General features: G+C 47.3%; 2 protein-coding genes across 6 annotated transcripts; one reads left to right on the plus strand and one right to left on the minus strand.

Annotated features, from left to right (window-relative positions):
* Positions 1–91: 91 nt before the first annotated feature.
* Positions 92–7,425, minus strand: znf362b (zinc finger protein 362b). 5 transcript variants are annotated; one of them, XM_060051742.1, is made up of 9 exons: positions 7,266–7,425; positions 5,573–5,636; positions 4,549–4,852; positions 3,888–3,959; positions 2,845–3,163; positions 2,023–2,247; positions 1,327–1,405; positions 975–1,133; positions 92–589 (listed from the first exon to the last, which is right to left on the minus strand). In XM_060051742.1, exons 2-9 carry the CDS (start codon positions 5,633–5,635, stop codon positions 473–475), a joined length of 1,338 nt encoding a protein of 445 aa, XP_059907725.1. In that variant the 5' UTR covers position 5,636; positions 7,266–7,425; the 3' UTR covers positions 92–472. The 5 variants fall into 5 exon arrangements, with proteins under 5 accessions (XP_059907725.1, XP_059907724.1, XP_059907735.1 ...); XM_060051741.1 differs by having other exon boundaries at positions 4,492–4,852; XM_060051750.1 differs by lacking the exon at positions 92–589 and adding an exon at positions 650–738 and having other exon boundaries at positions 4,492–4,852.
* A 620-nt stretch (positions 7,426–8,045) lies between these two features.
* On the plus strand, positions 8,046–16,794 carry LOC132463810 (tumor necrosis factor receptor superfamily member 25-like). Its single transcript, XM_060060030.1, has 10 exons — positions 8,046–8,297; positions 8,825–8,924; positions 9,073–9,198; positions 9,402–9,515; positions 9,645–9,669; positions 9,996–10,141; positions 12,313–12,483; positions 13,449–13,477; positions 14,067–14,172; positions 16,019–16,794. The coding sequence occupies exons 1-10, from the start codon at positions 8,280–8,282 to the stop codon at positions 16,447–16,449; spliced, it is 1,266 nt and encodes a 421-aa protein (XP_059916013.1). The 5' UTR covers positions 8,046–8,279; the 3' UTR covers positions 16,450–16,794.
* Positions 16,795–17,655: the final 861 nt, after the last annotated feature.

A 17,655-nucleotide genomic window follows, 5' to 3' on the forward strand; every position in this document is an offset into this window, starting at 1 on the left:
ACGCCAGACATTCTCGGCCCACTTCGTTCCCCTAGTTCGTCGCACTAGTCCGAACCACTAGTTTCGTCGCACTAGTCCGAACCACTAGTTTCGTCGCACTAGTTTCGTCGCACTAATGGAGCTCAATCGTTACATTCGTCAAACGGGGGAAGGGAACAAAATCAAAAGAATACTAACAAAACAAAGCAACGTGTGCTGCCGAGTATCGCTTCAGCAGATGACCTATGTCACAGACAGGGGTGGCGGGGAGGTCTGAGGTCGTCCGTGTACAGGCTCCCCCCCCCCCTCCTCCCATACTCATGTCGGGTGTTCATAGCATAGGTAGACCTAATGTTGAGGGCCACGTGTGCAGGGTATAGGGCCCCACTCTCTCTCCAGGCCTATGGACTACGAACCATCATCGTCGTCTTCGTCATCATCATCGTCATCATACCGTGTCTGCTGCTGGGTCCCAGGGTCCTGGGGGCGGGGCTTAGATGAGGGAGATGCGGATGGGGATGTTGGGGGACTCAGTTCTCTGGGGAGACTGGTGGCTCACCAGGTGCTCCACCACCGTGTGTTTGGACATGTGCTTCATTAGGTAGGTCTCCTGTTAACATCACAGGGGAAATGTTAATGTTGTATTGATCTTTAAAACATTTTACGTGTGCTTCATTACGTAGGTCTGCTGTTAACATCACAGGGGAAATGTTAATGTTGTATTGATCTTTAAAACATGTGCTTCATTAGGTAGGTCTCCTGTTAACAACACAGGGGAAATGTTAATGTTATATTGCTCTTTTAAACATTTTACATGTGCTTCATGAGGTAGGTCTCCTGTTAAAGTCAAAGGGGAAATATTAATGTTTTATTGATCTTTATAAAACATGTTAAATGTGCTTCGTAAGGTAGGTCTCCTGCTAATAACATAGGGAAAATATTATGCCAACCGTTTCCAAAATGATAGTGAAGGCGCGATAAGAAAGGGCACTCACTGAGGTGTAGGCGCGCCCACACATGCTACAGCAGTAGGCCTTAGCGTTCTTGATGGCGTGCGCTGAAAGGTGGATCTGGAGTGAGGCGGAGTCCGAGTAGGCCCGGTAACAGTTGGGACACTTGTACGGCTTGTCTTTGTTGTGCTGTCTCTGGTGGGACTGTGGAAGCAAACAACACAAACCGCAGATAAGATTCCAACCACAGGGAATGAAATGTGATCGATGACGCGTCCTTTACGGAGATTAAAATCCAGTATTGAAAAGGTTAATGCAAATGTTATGTGATAATGTTAGCGTTGGCATTCAATGAAGGTCAGTTAACTAATGAGTAATTAATGATCATTGTGTTCACCTGGAGGTTCGAGAGCTGGGTAAAGGCCTTTTCACATCCCGGATGGGCACATTTGTACGGCCGGTCACCAGTGTGGATTCTGTGGGAAGTAAAAAATACGTTGTTTATGCGAGACCAGAGTTAAGCTTGTCCTATAACGTTACCCGTGGATCCATATTATTCACGATCAAAAATAGGATTCCCTTTTGCACTTTTGAAGATGTGATTGAAATGTGTCCTGCTTGAGCTGTGGTTGTTACAGTATAAAAAAAATAAAGGTTATTCATCAGTCAAGGATACGAGTGTTGAAGAATCCACTGCGCATGGTTGAATCCATGCGCAATTAAAAGTGAGGTTCCTCTGCTATTCAGCAAGATTCCCCCTCCAACTCTGTCCCAGTTTGCATGGTGGAGGCCTGACACCCCAGCCACCCCTGTCCCTGTCCCAGACTGCAGGGTGGTGGGTGGAGGCCTCATACCCCACCCACTCCTGTCCCAGTGTCCATGGTGGTGGGTGGAGGCCTCATACCCCACCCACTCCTGTCCCAGTGTCCATGGTGGTGGGTGGAAGCCTTACACCCCTGTCCCCTGTCCCGGTCTGCATGGTGGAGGCCTCCTACCTCTCCCCTGTCCCCTGGCCCAGTGTCCATGGCGGTGGGTGGAGGCCTTACACCCCTGTCCCCGGTCCCAGTGTCCATGGTGGTGCGCGGAGGCTGACCTGGTGTGCTGCTGCAGGTGGGACAGCTGGCGGAAGGAGTTCTCGCAGTAGGAGCAGTGGTAGGGCTTGATGCCCAGGTGGATGCGCAGGTGCTGGGCCAGGTACGAGGCGTTGGCGAAGGACTTGGAGCAGTGGGGACACTTGTGGGGCTTGGCCTCTGTGTGGGACTTGGAGTGGATCTGCATCTCCGACTTGGTGAAGAAGGTGAGCGGGCACACCTTACACCTGGGGTTTGGGGGGGGGAGCACAAACATTAGGCCCAATCCCATTTCTACCCCTTACCCCTTCCCCCCTTACCCCTTCAAAACAAGGGGGAGGGGTAAGGGGTAGAAATGGGATTGGGCCTAGAGGTAGGCAATGTGGAGAAACCAGCCGGAGTAAGCTTGACTTTGAAACTATATACAATTTTGGCAAGATATCAGAGCATCAGTCTGCCTTCAGTACTACGGTATCAATGTTTAATGAGGGCGTTTAAATTGCAGCAGGAAGACGGCGACAAAAAAAAAGTGAGTGCCATTCTACAGCACAGCAACAGCACTCAATAAACCATTGCGAAAGCAGACCTTTCACAAGATCAGAAGAACGATAAACTGATAAACACAAAACCATAACAAGATGTATTTTAACGGCACGACAACTTCCTGGACATAACTACATGCAAGATTTAGGGTCCAAAATGAACCTTTTAAAACGTGATTAGGAAAGTATTGTCCATTTATAACCCTGAATTGTCTGCCCCGCCAAACATCCAATCTATTGGTTCATGGAAGTGGTTCGTGTTGTAAACTCTGGACCCCGATTATAGCCCCCCCCCTCCCCAACCTGTATGTCTTGCCCTCTTTGGGGGCGATGGTGACGCAGCCCTGGTCCGCCATGATGGGGTACGGCACCACCAGCAGGGGGCCCGACTGGTTCTCCGCCTTGATCTTCTTCCGGCCCCGGGGGGCCTTGGGCGGGGGTCCCAGGAGCCCCGCCAGGCCCCCCGCCTTCATGTGGTCCATGCCGGGGCCGCTGGCCAGCCCGGAGAGGATGTTGACGCCGGGGGCCCCGCCCATGCGGTGCTGGCCGCTGGAGGTGGGCGTGGTGGGGGTGAGGGCCTCCGAGGTGCCGTGGTTCTCGGGTCGCGACGAGGGGGCCAGACCTGTTGGGGTTTCGGGGGGGGGGGGGGGAGATCAGAGATGTATCCGTACAGAGCAACAACCTACAGAATCTGCACCAAAAAAAAAATCTGTACGGAGAGGGGGGGGGGGGGCGATACTAGGGGGACCCCCTAGTCAAGTCAACAAGCCTTTTGAGGACGTTAAGTTCAGATGCTCCTCCCACATCTAGCTCTAGCTTTGGATCCGCCTCCTTCGGTTTGTTTCAGCCCTGCGCGCCGATTGGCTGCGTAACGGCCTCTTACATCTGAACTGTGCGTCTTTACGTTCAGGGATTGCACCCATGTGGTTAAACATGCCTCATTCAGTAGAGCCCCAGCTAGACGCTTAAACACCCCTGACCTCCCCTCCCCTCCCTCCCTCCCTCCCTCCCTCCCCAATGTGGAGCAGGTGATTTTCCATCCGATGGTTTAGCGGGCTGTTGGGGTTGTCCAGCCACCTCACCGGCCATGACATAAAACCCTCTCTTTTTACATTCGGCATCTCTGAAGTATGTTACGGTACTTCAGCCATCCCAGCTTTTCCTTATACAGTTGTGGGATGTTCCCCCTTCCCCCTCCCCTCAATACACCTCCTGGCTGCCAGGCTTCCTGTCGTCTCCCCCGTTACCCCCAGCATGGGGAGGGGGGGGGGGGGGCAGGGGGGAGCCGACAGCGGTACCTGACACGTTAGTAGACAGTGGGTGACGGGGGGGGGGGGGTTGCTCACCAATCTGCCTCATGTGCCAGTCTTCCCACAATCCTTTGGCCTTCACTGCTGACATGTTGTCCATGTTTGCGTCTGAGAAGTTGTAAGGTGATCGGCACATTTTTTTCCCATGTATTGCATAGCAACGCAGATGATGATCACACCACCCACGTAAAACAACAGCACCATGCACATTTCTAAAGGGGGCGGACTGTCCGGGGGTGGCCGACCCGGAAGGGTGGTCTATGTTGGACATCAGTCGCCTACGTCGACTTGACGGGGGAAGCGGTGGCGTGCTAGTAACACTGTGTATGATGAGTCAAGCGCCTTTTGAGTCTCTTTTGAGTTTCAGGACATCCTGCTGACTTTGAATCGCCATGGTCGTGCGACCGGGGAGAAATTAAAATCCTCAAACAAACGACGAGGATTTTCATTTCTGCTGCGTTTTGGACCACAAGGAGGAGGAGAGGATACGTGACCGAATCGTTCTTCAAAAACAACAACAACAACAACAACAACAGCAGCAGCAGCAGCAGCAGCAGCAGCAGCAGCAGCAGCAGCAGCAGCAGCAGCAGCAGCAACAAACAAAACAATGTAATGAAAAGGCAAGTGCCAAGGTACTCGCCTAACAAGTTAGGACTCAGATTCTGATAGATCCAATGTGCCGACGCCCCCACCGTACCTGGTCCAGAGCTGGAGGGGGGGCGTGCGTGCAGGGCGATGTCGGGCTGCCCGGAGCCCACCTGGGACTGGGGCTGGGAGGGGTGGTGGCCTTGTACTTGGTGGGGCTGAAGCTTGGGCACCTGCATGCCATGCTGGATCCCGCCGCCGCCGCCACCGCCACCACCACCCCCTCCGTCGGAGGGCGAGGAGGGCATCATCAGGGGCTGCTGGGAGGAGCTGGACGTCGGGGGCAGGTGGAGCGGGCGGATCTTCTCGGCCATCAGCTGCTCCTTGATCTTGTTGATGAGCACCAGGTTATCCAGCTGAAAGGGTCAAGGGTCAGCCTCAGGGGTCAGGCTCAACAGACGACCGCCACCCGTGTGTGAATGTCATCCTTGGAGTAAATAATCAAACCTATCCGAGCCATAAACCGCTCCCACCCAACTGGTCCACGATACCCGACTAAACGTTTGCCGTGTTTTATGTTCTCCTACTAGGTTATTATTATTATCACCTTCTCGTTAAGCCACAGCTGGCGCTAACGAGCCCTGGAGCCTTAAAGCAGACTTGAGAATAAATATTCCATAGTTTCCAAAAGGTTAGGCACTTCAAACGGCCCAGAGACCTTTAGACACATAGATGCGAACAGCCAACGTTTGACGCGGCAACCATAACAGAGCAGGTAAAAGGCCCTTCGAGGACTTTGACTGTTCCACGCCTGTGTTTGAACCCTGCTAAGCAGCGTTAAACTAATGGAGACTTTTGTTTGACAGGGTGGCTACTCTCCCACAACCTTCCACAGCCATTATCTGAATCCATATCATTAAAAGAGATGACACTATAAACGCCCTCTCAAAGGCTCTCACACAGCTGTGACTTCTAAACCACCGCCGCCACCACCTCACACGCCACTCCGAGGTACAGACCCGTCCACAGCTGTCTACAGAAGGGGCTCCCCGTCGCAACAGCAGGTTCCCCCTGGTGGTACCCCACTCTCTCCAGGTAGGGCCTTCAACACGGGGGGGGGCTATGAGGGGACTTACCTGGCTGGGCATGGAGGGAGGAGGAGGCCAGAAGTATGGGTTGTTGAACCGGGGTTCCGCCATCCTGTGAATAGAGATATCAATGAATGGTCATATTTCATGAATGGTTGTTAAAATCAGAGGTATCCTCTTGAGTGTGTATGCAATATTATTACTCTTGTGCGTTTAAAAGGAGCTTGGATATTGTTTTTTGTCAAATATATATGTGTAACAAGTTTTCACATACAGTGTATAGACTCAATACAAACTATACTATTATGTTAACTGAACAATAGATGTCAGCCTATGATGAAGCTGGGGCAAAATCAGGTTAATGGCGATATTTTCTTGCATCACCATCCTATGTTATGCACAGTTGGTTCCACACTAATACAGATGTTTTCTTTATCAACCCCTGGATGCCTGGGATTATTTAAGGAGCAGGTGCTTGCTCTATATTCACAGCGATTCAACATCCATTTGAAATCATTTTTCAAGCAGTTGTTGCTTTTTATTACATCATGTGTGGGCTGGTTATGTATCGATGCATTTCCATGATTAAATGTGTCTGTTAAAAAAAAAAGTAGAACTAGTTCATGAATAGGCCTGTATTGCTTGTGATTTAATGTGTTTAGTTATTATCGATGAATATTTAATCAAATTAAATCAGCCATCATACAAAGTTGCCAATATTTAGATAATGTTGCTATTACTGTAAGACAATTCATGTATTCACCAAGGTATTACACGTCTGGGTAGGCTATTACACATCAATAGTAATACCATAGGAATCCCGAATGCATAGTGAAACGGCATGCGCATCCCTAAGTTGGATAACAACAGTTTGCAAGGTACGTTTCTTAACCATGTAAACCAAAATCCAAATCCCCTCTCATGGTAGCATCGATTTTTTAAATCTGGCAATGAATGTCTGAAAATATGTCGTTACTCTCACAAAAAAGAGCCTTAGTAAACTTGACATCGCTTTTTTTGATAGCCTACCAAAGCGTGTGTGTGTGTGTGTGTGTGTGTGTGTGTGTGTGTGTGTGTGTGTGTGTGTGTGTGTGTGTGTGTGTGTGTGTGTGTGTGTGTGTGTGTGTGTGTGTGTGTGTGTGTGTGTGTGTGTGTGTGTTGCGGCCCAGACATTCTCAGACACTTTAGGTAAAACATTTCCAGACAAAAGAGAAACAAAAATGGCAGCCTTATTTTTATAAGGCGGGACGCCATATTCTGCAGACCCCCCCAAAAAAATGTGGAACATGCACGTCTTTTGCAGAGGATGGAGGCGCCGACCCCCTCGCTCAATGCTGTGTTTATCATGTCAAAGGCATGAAGGATTGTTTACGGCGATTTGCAGGTTTGAATAGCCCGGCCTCCCATCCTAAAAAAACTGACACTTCCTACAGCGACCATGCCCTGCAAAAACACCACGGAAATAGCAAAGATGCGGAGTCGTTGCCGATGCATTGGTAAAACAACAGCAGTGCAACATAAAGGGCATAATGTTGCACATGTACGCTCCCGTGTCGTTCGGGAGGCGAACCGTCGCAGCCCAAAAAAATCACTTTGGCTTGTTTTTTTTTTACATTCGGCAACTTTTTGACGAATCAAGACACAGCAAAAGAATGTGAACAATGCACACGCGTTCGAGGACCATGTTGCGTGTTAGAGATCTGCAAAAACAGTGCAGCGGTGGAAATACGTGCAGAAATACCTGAGGGAGTCGTGATTGCAGATGTTCTCTTTCCAGAAGAGCTATAATATAAAAGGTTGATGTTCTTTCTGCCAGCCTCCGACACGACCACCGCTTCCGGGTCGCTTTGTTCACTTCTGGGTAGCCTGCACACCGTGCAACACACACAGAGAGGGAGAGAGAGCTGGAAATGTGTCCTAAACAGTGCTGTATTGTTGCTTCGTCGTATTTATATAGTGTTTTACCGCAATCGTCGTAATCGTAAAAACACTGTATTTAAAACCAACGCATGGGGAAGCACATTTTATTGAAAGCTATATAGCCCATATTCAATAAGCTCCCAAAAAGCTATTTCATTCTATATAAATGGATATAATAATTATACATTTGACCACCTATGGGACTATACGTAGCCTCGGTCGTAGATGTTTAAGTTGTAAGGTTATACAAATGTTCTCACAATGTCAATTACGAACAATAACGTAAGAAGTGTTACAGTCACTGGGTAACAACATATTTATTAGACGTGTGGGGATAAGGTCCAAATAAATGACGTGGGCCATCACGAACGATGACAAAAATAATCAACATTACCCATGGCCATACTACGGTATTAACAGGGTAACTACATGCTTGCCACACGAGTTCCGCATAACCCCGCTGTGCTGACAGAAAGCAGCGTGACCGATGAGCGTATGTGTACGTGTGTACGTGTGTACGTGTGTGTGTGTGTGTGTGTGTGTGTGTGTGTGTGTGTGTGTGTGTGTGTGTGTGTGTGTGTGATGGTTTCTGAGATGTCAGTCAGTGTGAGTTTCCTGTGCCTTGAGTCAATGTTGAGGTGACAGGCGAGGCGCAACATGATCATTATTGACTAGTGGAGTCTCACTCCTCCACCCCGGTTGACTGCAACTGACCCGAGGGACCCTTACAAATTAACTCCAAAGAGAATGTAGTTCCTTGAACTCATTCATTTTGTTTTTATCATCTTATTGGACAACTTTTATTTAATTTGGCTATTTTTCTTTCTTTTTTGAAATGATATCCTCAGTGTTGGTGAGTAGGACTATGCTTTACCGAAATCCATAATGCCTCATTTGTATTGATGCCTTGACGTTTTTATTAGGCCTATCCAATATTATATTCACTGTTCTTTTTATTAGCTGTTATTGTATTACACATTTATATTAATTTGTGTAGGTCGTCCTAGTAGAGACATATTAATGTACAGTCCTATTGAGGTCGCTCTTGTTTATTCGCCTTTAGTTGATCAACTTTGTGCTGTTCTGTAATTGTAATTGTTCTGTTTTGTTTAGCCACTTTCGTATAAAAACAATGGGGGACATGGACAGAACTGTAGAAACCGGACGTTATACGGCGTATGTTTAAACACTCAAGCGATTAAGTCGCACATTAAATCGGAAAATAGTATCACGATATTTACAAAAGTGCGATATTTACAGAATCGCAATGCATATCGGCACTCCAAAATCGTTGATATGTCATATCGTGAGTTCCCTGCTGATTCCCGTCCTTGGCACACATGTCGGGAATGTGAAACGTGTATGACCTCTCCCTGTCAGGTTTGGACGGTGATGATGCGACTCCTTCCAATTGGCCAGAGTTGTAGCGAGGAGACTCTGACGAACTTTAACCAAAAGCATTGTGACAACTGTCCTCCTGGTGAGTTTGAAACCACGAACCCTGGACCCTTCCGGCTACCGGCCCTTGCATTGGTCCGATTACAATGAGAGGGAATGGACTGGAACTCTAGGTCACTTTTCCCTCAATGCCCGCAGAGATCAGAATGGTTGGTTTTGCTTCGTTCCAGGCTATTACGCGCCGGACTCGGAAGCCATGGCAGGCAGATACCAATGCAAGAGGTGTGAGGACCACACCTTCACCGAAATAGAAAACCACATTCCCAAGTGCAAGAAATGCAACACGTGTGATGGAGGTGAGTTCCTTGCTTTGTTTTTGACGTTGGGGGGATAATGTCACGGAAGTGATTACCGACCATTACAAAATACCACTGAAGAAACCTCCTGAGCCAACGGCCACTGTAGAAATGTAGAAATCAAAACTTACCTTGCAAGGTCTGGTCCCCACGTTTCTGTGTGTGTGTTTAATAATGAAATGCCCTATCGGACTCATCCACAGTTGGCATGAACGTGTCAACGGTATGCGTCTACAACAGGGATGCTCTGTGTGGATGCCAAGAGGGATGGTTCGGCTGGTCCTCAATGAACAAACTGACATGTCACCCTTGTTCCGGTTTGTAAAAAATCCTCACACAACCTCACACAAAGCCTGTTTCTGAGCCCCTCTAGCATGGGGACTGTAGCTCTGTGGACTGTAACTTTACAGAGCTGCCTAACAGTAACGGTTTGTTTGTCATTTCAGGGCTCCGAAGTGATGATGACCCAAGGTGGGAGTACTTAAAAAATAAGAGTCCCAATACAATTTATTTCGGCATTGATAACGGAACAGACAAGTGTCTTTTTGTCTCAAGTGTGTTTTTTTAGAGGCCCACCTACACATACTTATGGCAAACATTGTGAATGCTTGGAAACCAAGTTAGTCTTGACGTCAATCAGAAGGGCAGACATTTTTCCGACACAGAGTTGTATCTACAGCTCGAGCCTCCAGAGGGCGCTTATGGGGAACTTAGTTTGCTAATGGGAAAAACAGTGTAGCATTAGACCTGCTTGGAATTGAAAATGTTCTTTAATGTGTTTTTGTGTGTGTTTTAAGGAAAGAATGTATTCTGCCGCCAAAGAATGTGAACGAGGGTCAGAAGTCAACCTCCGCCGCCACCCTCATAACCTCTACGGGGCATGGCCAATCAGAGGGGACATTAGAGCCATCAAGACCCAGCCTCAGCCCACCAACTGAGCAGGGTAAGGGAGGTCCCCATTTAGAGCGGCTGTTGGTAAGATGTGGGTGTTGCCAAAGAGCGGGCACAGCAGAGCAAGAATGACGATAAACAACCCCAAAAGAAGGGTTAGGGTTAGGGTTCCCATTCCCTCTCTGCTCCCTCCCTCCATACTTTGCTCCACCTTTGAGGATGTTGTATTGGTTGTAGTCACCTGGCGTGTAGCTATAACACTGTGTGCATGCATGTTACTGACAAGGCAAGGTGGAGTCCCAAACCAATCAGGGAAGAGATGCACTGATTTTGACCAAAAGGAGGGAGCAGTCTGAAAACGAAATAGTCTGATACGGAGGCACATTAAACCCAAAACTGATATTCCAAAAGAGCATTCCAATCAAAAGCTGATGGAATGCTACACCATTTCTAACAAAATCAAAACTTAAATATAACCGCAAGCGATGATTAACGGGGTCCGAGCAAAATTAAAAGTCAAGAACACATTCAAACTGCAGCCTCATTCACATGGTCAAAATGTCTATTGATAAGCACACAAAATCCAGAAAACTCCAAGCGCACATTTCTCAAGTGAATTAAGGGCTTTCTTAAAAGCATATACCTGAAAAATCTTTGAAATTCTGGGGAAATTAAACATTTGTAGTCAAGAACACTAACGGAAGAAATATAAATATTGCAGTTAATTATGAAGGAAAAATAGTTAACGAAGAAGTTCCCCTTAATGCCTTACTGTGTCTTGGCAGTCAGATTCTTGGAAACGAATGAGCCGGAATCTTGATTTCCTGATGAATTTCAGGCGTTGTTCGATGTTGTTTTTCTTAAATGAGTGGCAATGACAGAATGTCAGGTTCAGCTTGTTCATAATGCTCTAATCAGGATTCGAACTCTCAACCTTAGGATCACCAGTACATCGCATTATCCCTTTGAGCCACTGACATTCCAGAACTGCATGAAGCCTCATTCACATGCTGAAAATGTCTATTGATAAGCACACAACGTCAAGAAAACTCCAAGCACAAATTTCACAAGAGAATTAAGGGCTTTCTTAAAAGAGTACAGATCTGAAAATTTGCACTGTTAATGGTATCCACCTAATGATAGCCGTATGGTAGTTATACATTAACAAAATAGTCGCATAGGCAAAATGGGTTGAGACTGTGGACGTTTGGCTTCTCTATAAAATTGTGGGAAAAACCTCCGCTCTAAAACATTTTTAGAGCGGAAGACCATGGTGAAAAAGATGCATCTGGTTCTAGAGATTAATATGATGAAAGAATTTGCAGTACCACAAATTTGGGTTTATGGGTAGTGGGGGTTATTGGTAACCATACCTGGAAATTTCAAGAGTTTTCGACTTACGGTATAGGCTGCAGTATGACTTTTACAGAATTTGAGGGGGGAAAAAAACGTCACAGAAACAACATCTCTCTCCCCCTAAATCAGGGGTCACCAACCTTTTTGAACCTGAGAGCTACTTCATGGGTACTGAGTCATACGGGGGGCACCCAGTTTGATACACTCTTCTGAAATAACAAATTTGCTCAGTTTGCCTTTAGTTATATATTATTATTAATGATTAATGAAGACACTGATCATGTTAATGATTTCTCACAATAATTATCAACAATGACTTAAAAAAGGTGGGAAAGAGTTGTTCAAGAATGAGTTGTGCTATTTTTAGGACAGGCCTGCGGGCGCCTCATATGGTCCTAGCGGGCGCCCTGGTGCCCGCGGGCACTGTGTTGGTGACCCCTGCTCTAGATATTACCTACAGCATAGAAGAAGACAAGCTAAATGTTATCTTTTAACAATTGTAATTGATCAACAAGCAAGATGTTCCTCTTGACATAGAACCTCATAGAATCCTTAAAGTACCCATTGGTCTTTCTGCCTATATGAAGAAATCAACAGTCTTTATCCATTAACATATGTTAACAAAGCCTTGATCCAAGAGTGATCTCGGAAGGATTGGTTATTATGTTTTCAAAAACCAAGACCGAAAGTCTGATTTCTGAGACTCATCCAATTGGTTTGTTCAGCAAAAGGAGATCAGATCTTTTGAAACTCTACACACACACACACACACACACACACGCACGCGCACGCGCGCGCTGGCAGTTTCAAGTGGCATTGATGGCGACACCATGGATGAACACTTCTTACCCATGTGGTTCCTCCCAGCAAACAGCTACACCATGCCGATGGTTGTGATAGTGGCGGTGGTGGCGGCGGCAGCGGTGGCCTTTCTGATCTGTAACTGGTTAACGGCCGTGGCCCGCATCCTCTACCGCACCGGACTGCCTGTGGCCAGCGATGACCCGGAGTCCAATTCCCTGGGTTGGAAGTTGACCGGTAATAGTGCCATGATACTAACCGCCTAAAGGAGACATATTATACCACCAGGTGTGAGTGTGATTAGCCTTACACGCCGTTTTGAAAATCTGGCCCATATGACATCACTAGTGGGCGTGTCCACCTAGATCTGTGCTGGATGAGCATTGTTTACTTCAGTCCACTGCGTAGGCTGGTAGACTGATCTATCCAGCACAGATCTAGGTGGACAAGCCCACTAGTGATGTCCTATGGGGCAGATTTTCAAAACGGCTTCTAAGGCTAATCACACTCACACCTGGTGGTATAATATGTCTCCTTTAACCTTGTCTTGTATATGACCTGCAGTGTTTGGGTCTGTTTCTCTAGGGGGGTTCATCTCTTGCTAAAAAAAAATACAAACCAAAAATGTATGTCAAAATAATTAATAGTAACACTAAACCATGATTGTCACCTTGCATGGTTGACTCTGCCGTCGGTGTGTCAATGTGTGTATTAATCGCTGTAAGTCGTTTTGGATAAAAGTATTTGGTAAATGCCCTCATTGTAAGTAAGGTATTCATTTAAACAGTATTTTAACAGGGTTAGAGTTGACTCTTTACTCTTAACCCCTTAACCAGCTCACTTTAACCACTACTCTACTATCCTCTATGCTAATTTTGTTAAATAATGCACACAACTGCATTTACTCACTTCAATTCAGGTTCTTTAATGTACCCTTAATATATATTAATGTATCTATGCAAAACATCTTGCTGCCACTTTATATAATTTATATAATATCAATCAAATCAAATCCTAATTTGATCAGAATAAGGACCTAGATCAACGGTCAAGGTTGGTTTGCAATAGTACGTCCATGTGAAAGAAAAGCCTATTTGCAAATAACCCACATCAAACCATATGTTGTTTGTGAGTCAATACTGTATCAGCACTTGTGACGGGAAACCGTGAGATTAAAATCAGTTTCCTCTGACCTCTGACAGCTCAAGAGAATCACCCTCCGAGCAACATGGTAAGTCCACGCTTTATGCATTTATGTTTGAACAAAACAGGAAATAAAAAAAGTGTATAGCATGTTCTTCATGTCTATCTGATTAAAATATGACGTGAAAGATATGGAAAAAAAATTATTTTGGTGCAGCTTTGGTACAGCAACGGTAAAGGCTTGCATGGTGGTTTATGTGGTTCAATTTTCTAGGAAATTAGGCATGAGGGAGGTTACAGGTTAGGGTGTTTCAACTCCTACTACTTATTATTTTTTTTCTCTCTCTCTCTGTAATATATGTTCCTATTACTCTCACTTGCTCTCGCTCTCTCTCTCTAGAGAGAGAGCGAGAGAGAGAGAGAGCGAGAGCAAGTGAGAGTAATAGGAACATATATTACAGAGAGAGAGAGAAAAAAAATAATAAGTAGTAGGAGAGAGAGAGAGAGGGAGAGAGAACTGTTTCATTTTCAATATGTCTCTTCTCTCTCTATCAAGATAGTGAGAAAGAAAGAGGAACATATATATATATATATATAGAGAGAGAGCGAGAGCAGGAACATGTTTTTAACATATTAAATATAATCCCACCCCCCTCCCCCTCTTTCTGTCTCTAAAGACTCTTCATCCGTGTGAGGAGGCTCCGGCGATGCTGATCTCTCAGGGCCTGATGGCAGCCTACCCCAGCCACCAACACCCCGTGCTGAGGCCCATGGAGGCTCCTGGTGAGACCAAGCATACAGGGCCACACATATGTCCTGGGGGGGGGGCTCCTCATCCTCTCTCTCTTGCTCTCTTGCTCTCTTGCTCTCTCTCTCTCTCTCTCTCTTGCTCTCTCTCTCTCTCTCTTGCTCTCTCTCTCTCTCTCTCTCTCTCTCTCTCTCTCTCTCTCTCTCTCTCTCTCTCTCTCTCTTGCTCTCTCTCTCTCTCTCTCTCTCTCTCTCTCTCTCTCTCTCTCTCTCTCTCTCTCTCTCTCTCTCTCTCTCTCTCTCTCTCTGGGTGTCTGCCTCTCTCTCTCTCTCTCTCTCTCTCTGGGTGTCTGCCTCTCTCTCTCTCTCTCTCTGGGTGTCTGCCTCTCTCTCTCTCTCTCTCTCTCTCTCTCTCTCTCTCTCTCTCTCTCTCTCTCTCTGGGTGTCTGCCTCTCTCTCTGGGTGTCTGCCTCTCTCTCTCTCTCTCTCTCTCTCTCTCTCTCTCTCTCTCTCTCTCTCTCTCTCTCTCTCTCTCTCTCTCTCTCTCTCTCTCTTCCCCCCCCCCGTCTCTCTCTCTCTCTCTCTCTCTCTCTCTCTCTCTCTCTCTCTCTCTCTGGGTGTCTGCCTCTCTCTCTGGGAGTGAATTTTTCCCGGAGCTGGGTTAAAGAATGGCTAGTATGGCGGTTATAGAGGTTTTAAATGTGTTGTACACGGTAACAAAACCGAATGCAAAAATAAGCTTTAAGGTGGTCCGATTGATGTCCTCTCCTGATGGCAGATCGACGCATATCCGCTGGCTGCCATTATTTATACTTGGGTCGAACACAGAACTGTACATCAATACACTTGACATTGTGAGCTCTGTTCCTCCGGCATGAGGAAACACAGGGATGGAAAGATTGAGAGTGAGGAGTGTAGGTCACACCGATGGTCTCCGATAATCTCGTTTAAACCAACATTGCTCCCCACATTAGGGGGTTCATAAATTGCGTCATTTATCTAAAATTTTTCCATCAGGCATCACACATCGCCAATGTGTGATACATGTATGCCTCACACATTGGCGCAATGCTGACGTCAAGGTCCGTCATCACAACCAAATTTTAGAAACCTGCAGTATATTTTTTTCTTTCCCTTTAGACAGGAAACTAACGACAATACATTTCTACCAGCTTGTGTCCTGCAAATGAATAGTTCCCTTTTCCGAAATGAACAGTAGTTTCCGGTTTCGTCAGAGCCACAGATAGAATGAGTCGTGTCAATAGGGTCAAACCGCTAAAAATAGTCCAAAGCAGATCGGATGAATGGGAGGGAACTGAGCACCACAAACATTGCAAATTGAGTGTTGCAGACCGACTTGCTCGTCAGTGGTATATCATTTTTTTTTATAGTATTATGGTAATTACATAACTAACTAAAATAAGCTACAAAACGGCTAAGTTCAAATGTGATTATGAGTTTAAGGTAACATATCGAACAGTATCACTGTGTCATCACTGTGCCTCTCGGAAGGAGCTGAATGTTAAAGGTCACACATTATTCCACCAGGTGTGAGTGTGATTAGCTGCTGCAAGCGTTGCTCATCTTTCCGTCATACATGTAGGTGGACACGCCCACTTGCGATGTCAGGAGGAGGAGGCCGACTTTCAAAACGGCTTGAGACGGCTAATCACACTCACACCAGGTGGAAGTGTGTGACCTTTAACACACAACTGTGAGCCTCTTCCGAGAGGCGCAGTGATAACATAGCAAGACAATAACGACCACTTGAGTCCAGAGACTCGTTCTTAACCAAGCAGAGCCGCACCCCAACCTCCACCCCCCCCCCCCCCCTCATCTCGCTCCAACCTAACCTCCACCCCTCGCCACCCCCCCCCTCCAGCATCAGCCCTCCCCCTGACCTCCTGCCCACCCCCACCCACCCCTCCTCCGAGCTGGCCCCCGGGGGAGCACTGGCCCCCGGCCGCCCTGTACGCCCTCATCCAGGAGGTGCCGCTGCGGCGCTGGAAGGAGCTGCTCCGTCACCTGGGCGTGGCCGAGCAGCAGATGGAGCGGGTGGAGGTGGAGGCGGGCGCCGCCTGCCTGGGCTCCAGGGAGAGGCAGTACCAGATGCTGCGGCTGTGGACCCAGCGGCCCGCGTCCGCCCTGCCCGAGGTGTACGCCGCGCTGCAGCGCATGGAGCTGACCGGCTGCGCCCAGCTGCTCCGGGAGCGCCTGGGGGCCCTGGGGGGGGCGGGGGGGCAGTGTGAAGGGCCATGGGGCTGGAGGGGGGGGGGGGGGGGCAGAGTGAAGGGCCCCTCCTGGAGACCATGAGGCTGGGGGGGGGGGGTGAGAATGAAGGCTTCCAAAGGTCTACATGACACTGAGTCCAAGTTGATTACACATTTGAACACGGACAACATTTGCAAACGGCCGGTTTGCTCCTGAATTTGGAAGCGCCACATTGGGCTCTGGTCACTGCCGTGGGGGCTCAGCCAGGACTAGTCAAACTGGAAGTGATTATAGCCCTGATTGGAAGTTCTCCTTATGTTGACGTTAAAGCACTCGCACACTGATCAAATGTCTAGAAGTAGAACCTGGCAATGAATGTAGGGAATTTATTTATTTTGTTTTTCACAGCCCTCCATGTGAAATGTAGTTATTTAGTAGCGAGTTACCTACTGTGAATTCCGATACTCTCCTTATGTAGGCCTAATGTCATTAAAGGTGACTTATTGCACCACCAGGTATGAGTGGGATTAGCCGTTACAAGCCGTTTTGAAAATCGGCCTCTTCTGACATCACAAGTGGGCGTGTCCACCTAGTTGTAAGACGGAGAGATGAGCAACGTTTGCTACAGTCCACCGGGTAGGCTGGTAGACTGATCTATGTCAGAAGGATGTCAGAAGAGGCAGATTTTCCAAAGGGCTTGTAACGGCTGATCCACTCACACCTGGTGGTGTAATCTGCCACCTTTAAGGAGTAGGTTAGGGTCAGTGGTGTCGTGCTCAAGGATGCCTACAGGTAGACTGCAGATATTGGGAATCTAACCCAGAACCTTCCATTCCTACAAATAATCGATGACTTCTTTGAAATTGGCCTACACCTTTGATAATGTGTATTCAGTCAGTCAATATTCACGAAGAATTTGTCTTTGTGAAAAAGTAATTTATTTTGTTATAGCTATATTATATTTATACGTCTGTCCATATTGCTCATTTTCTTGGCTAAAGGATAGAGCGATACAGCGTTAATGCATGGTGATACCCGCTTTCTGCATCCTCGATGGCTCACTTTCCTTCAAATCCCATATCAACATCACCACCCGCACTGCCTACTTCCATCTTCGTAACATAAATCGCCTCCGCCCCTCCCTCACCCCCCACACCACCTCTATTCTTGTGCATAGCCTTGTCACCTCCCGTATTGATTACTGTAACTCTCTCCTCTTTGGTCTCCCCCAGAAATCCCTCCATAAGCTCCAACTGGTCCAGAACTCAGCTGCCCGTATCATCTCCCAAACCCCCTCTTTCCACCACA

The sequence above is a fragment of the Gadus macrocephalus genome, chromosome 1 (genome assembly GCF_031168955.1).
Source record: "Gadus macrocephalus chromosome 1, ASM3116895v1".
Lineage (NCBI taxonomy): Eukaryota > Metazoa > Chordata > Actinopteri > Gadiformes > Gadidae > Gadus > Gadus macrocephalus.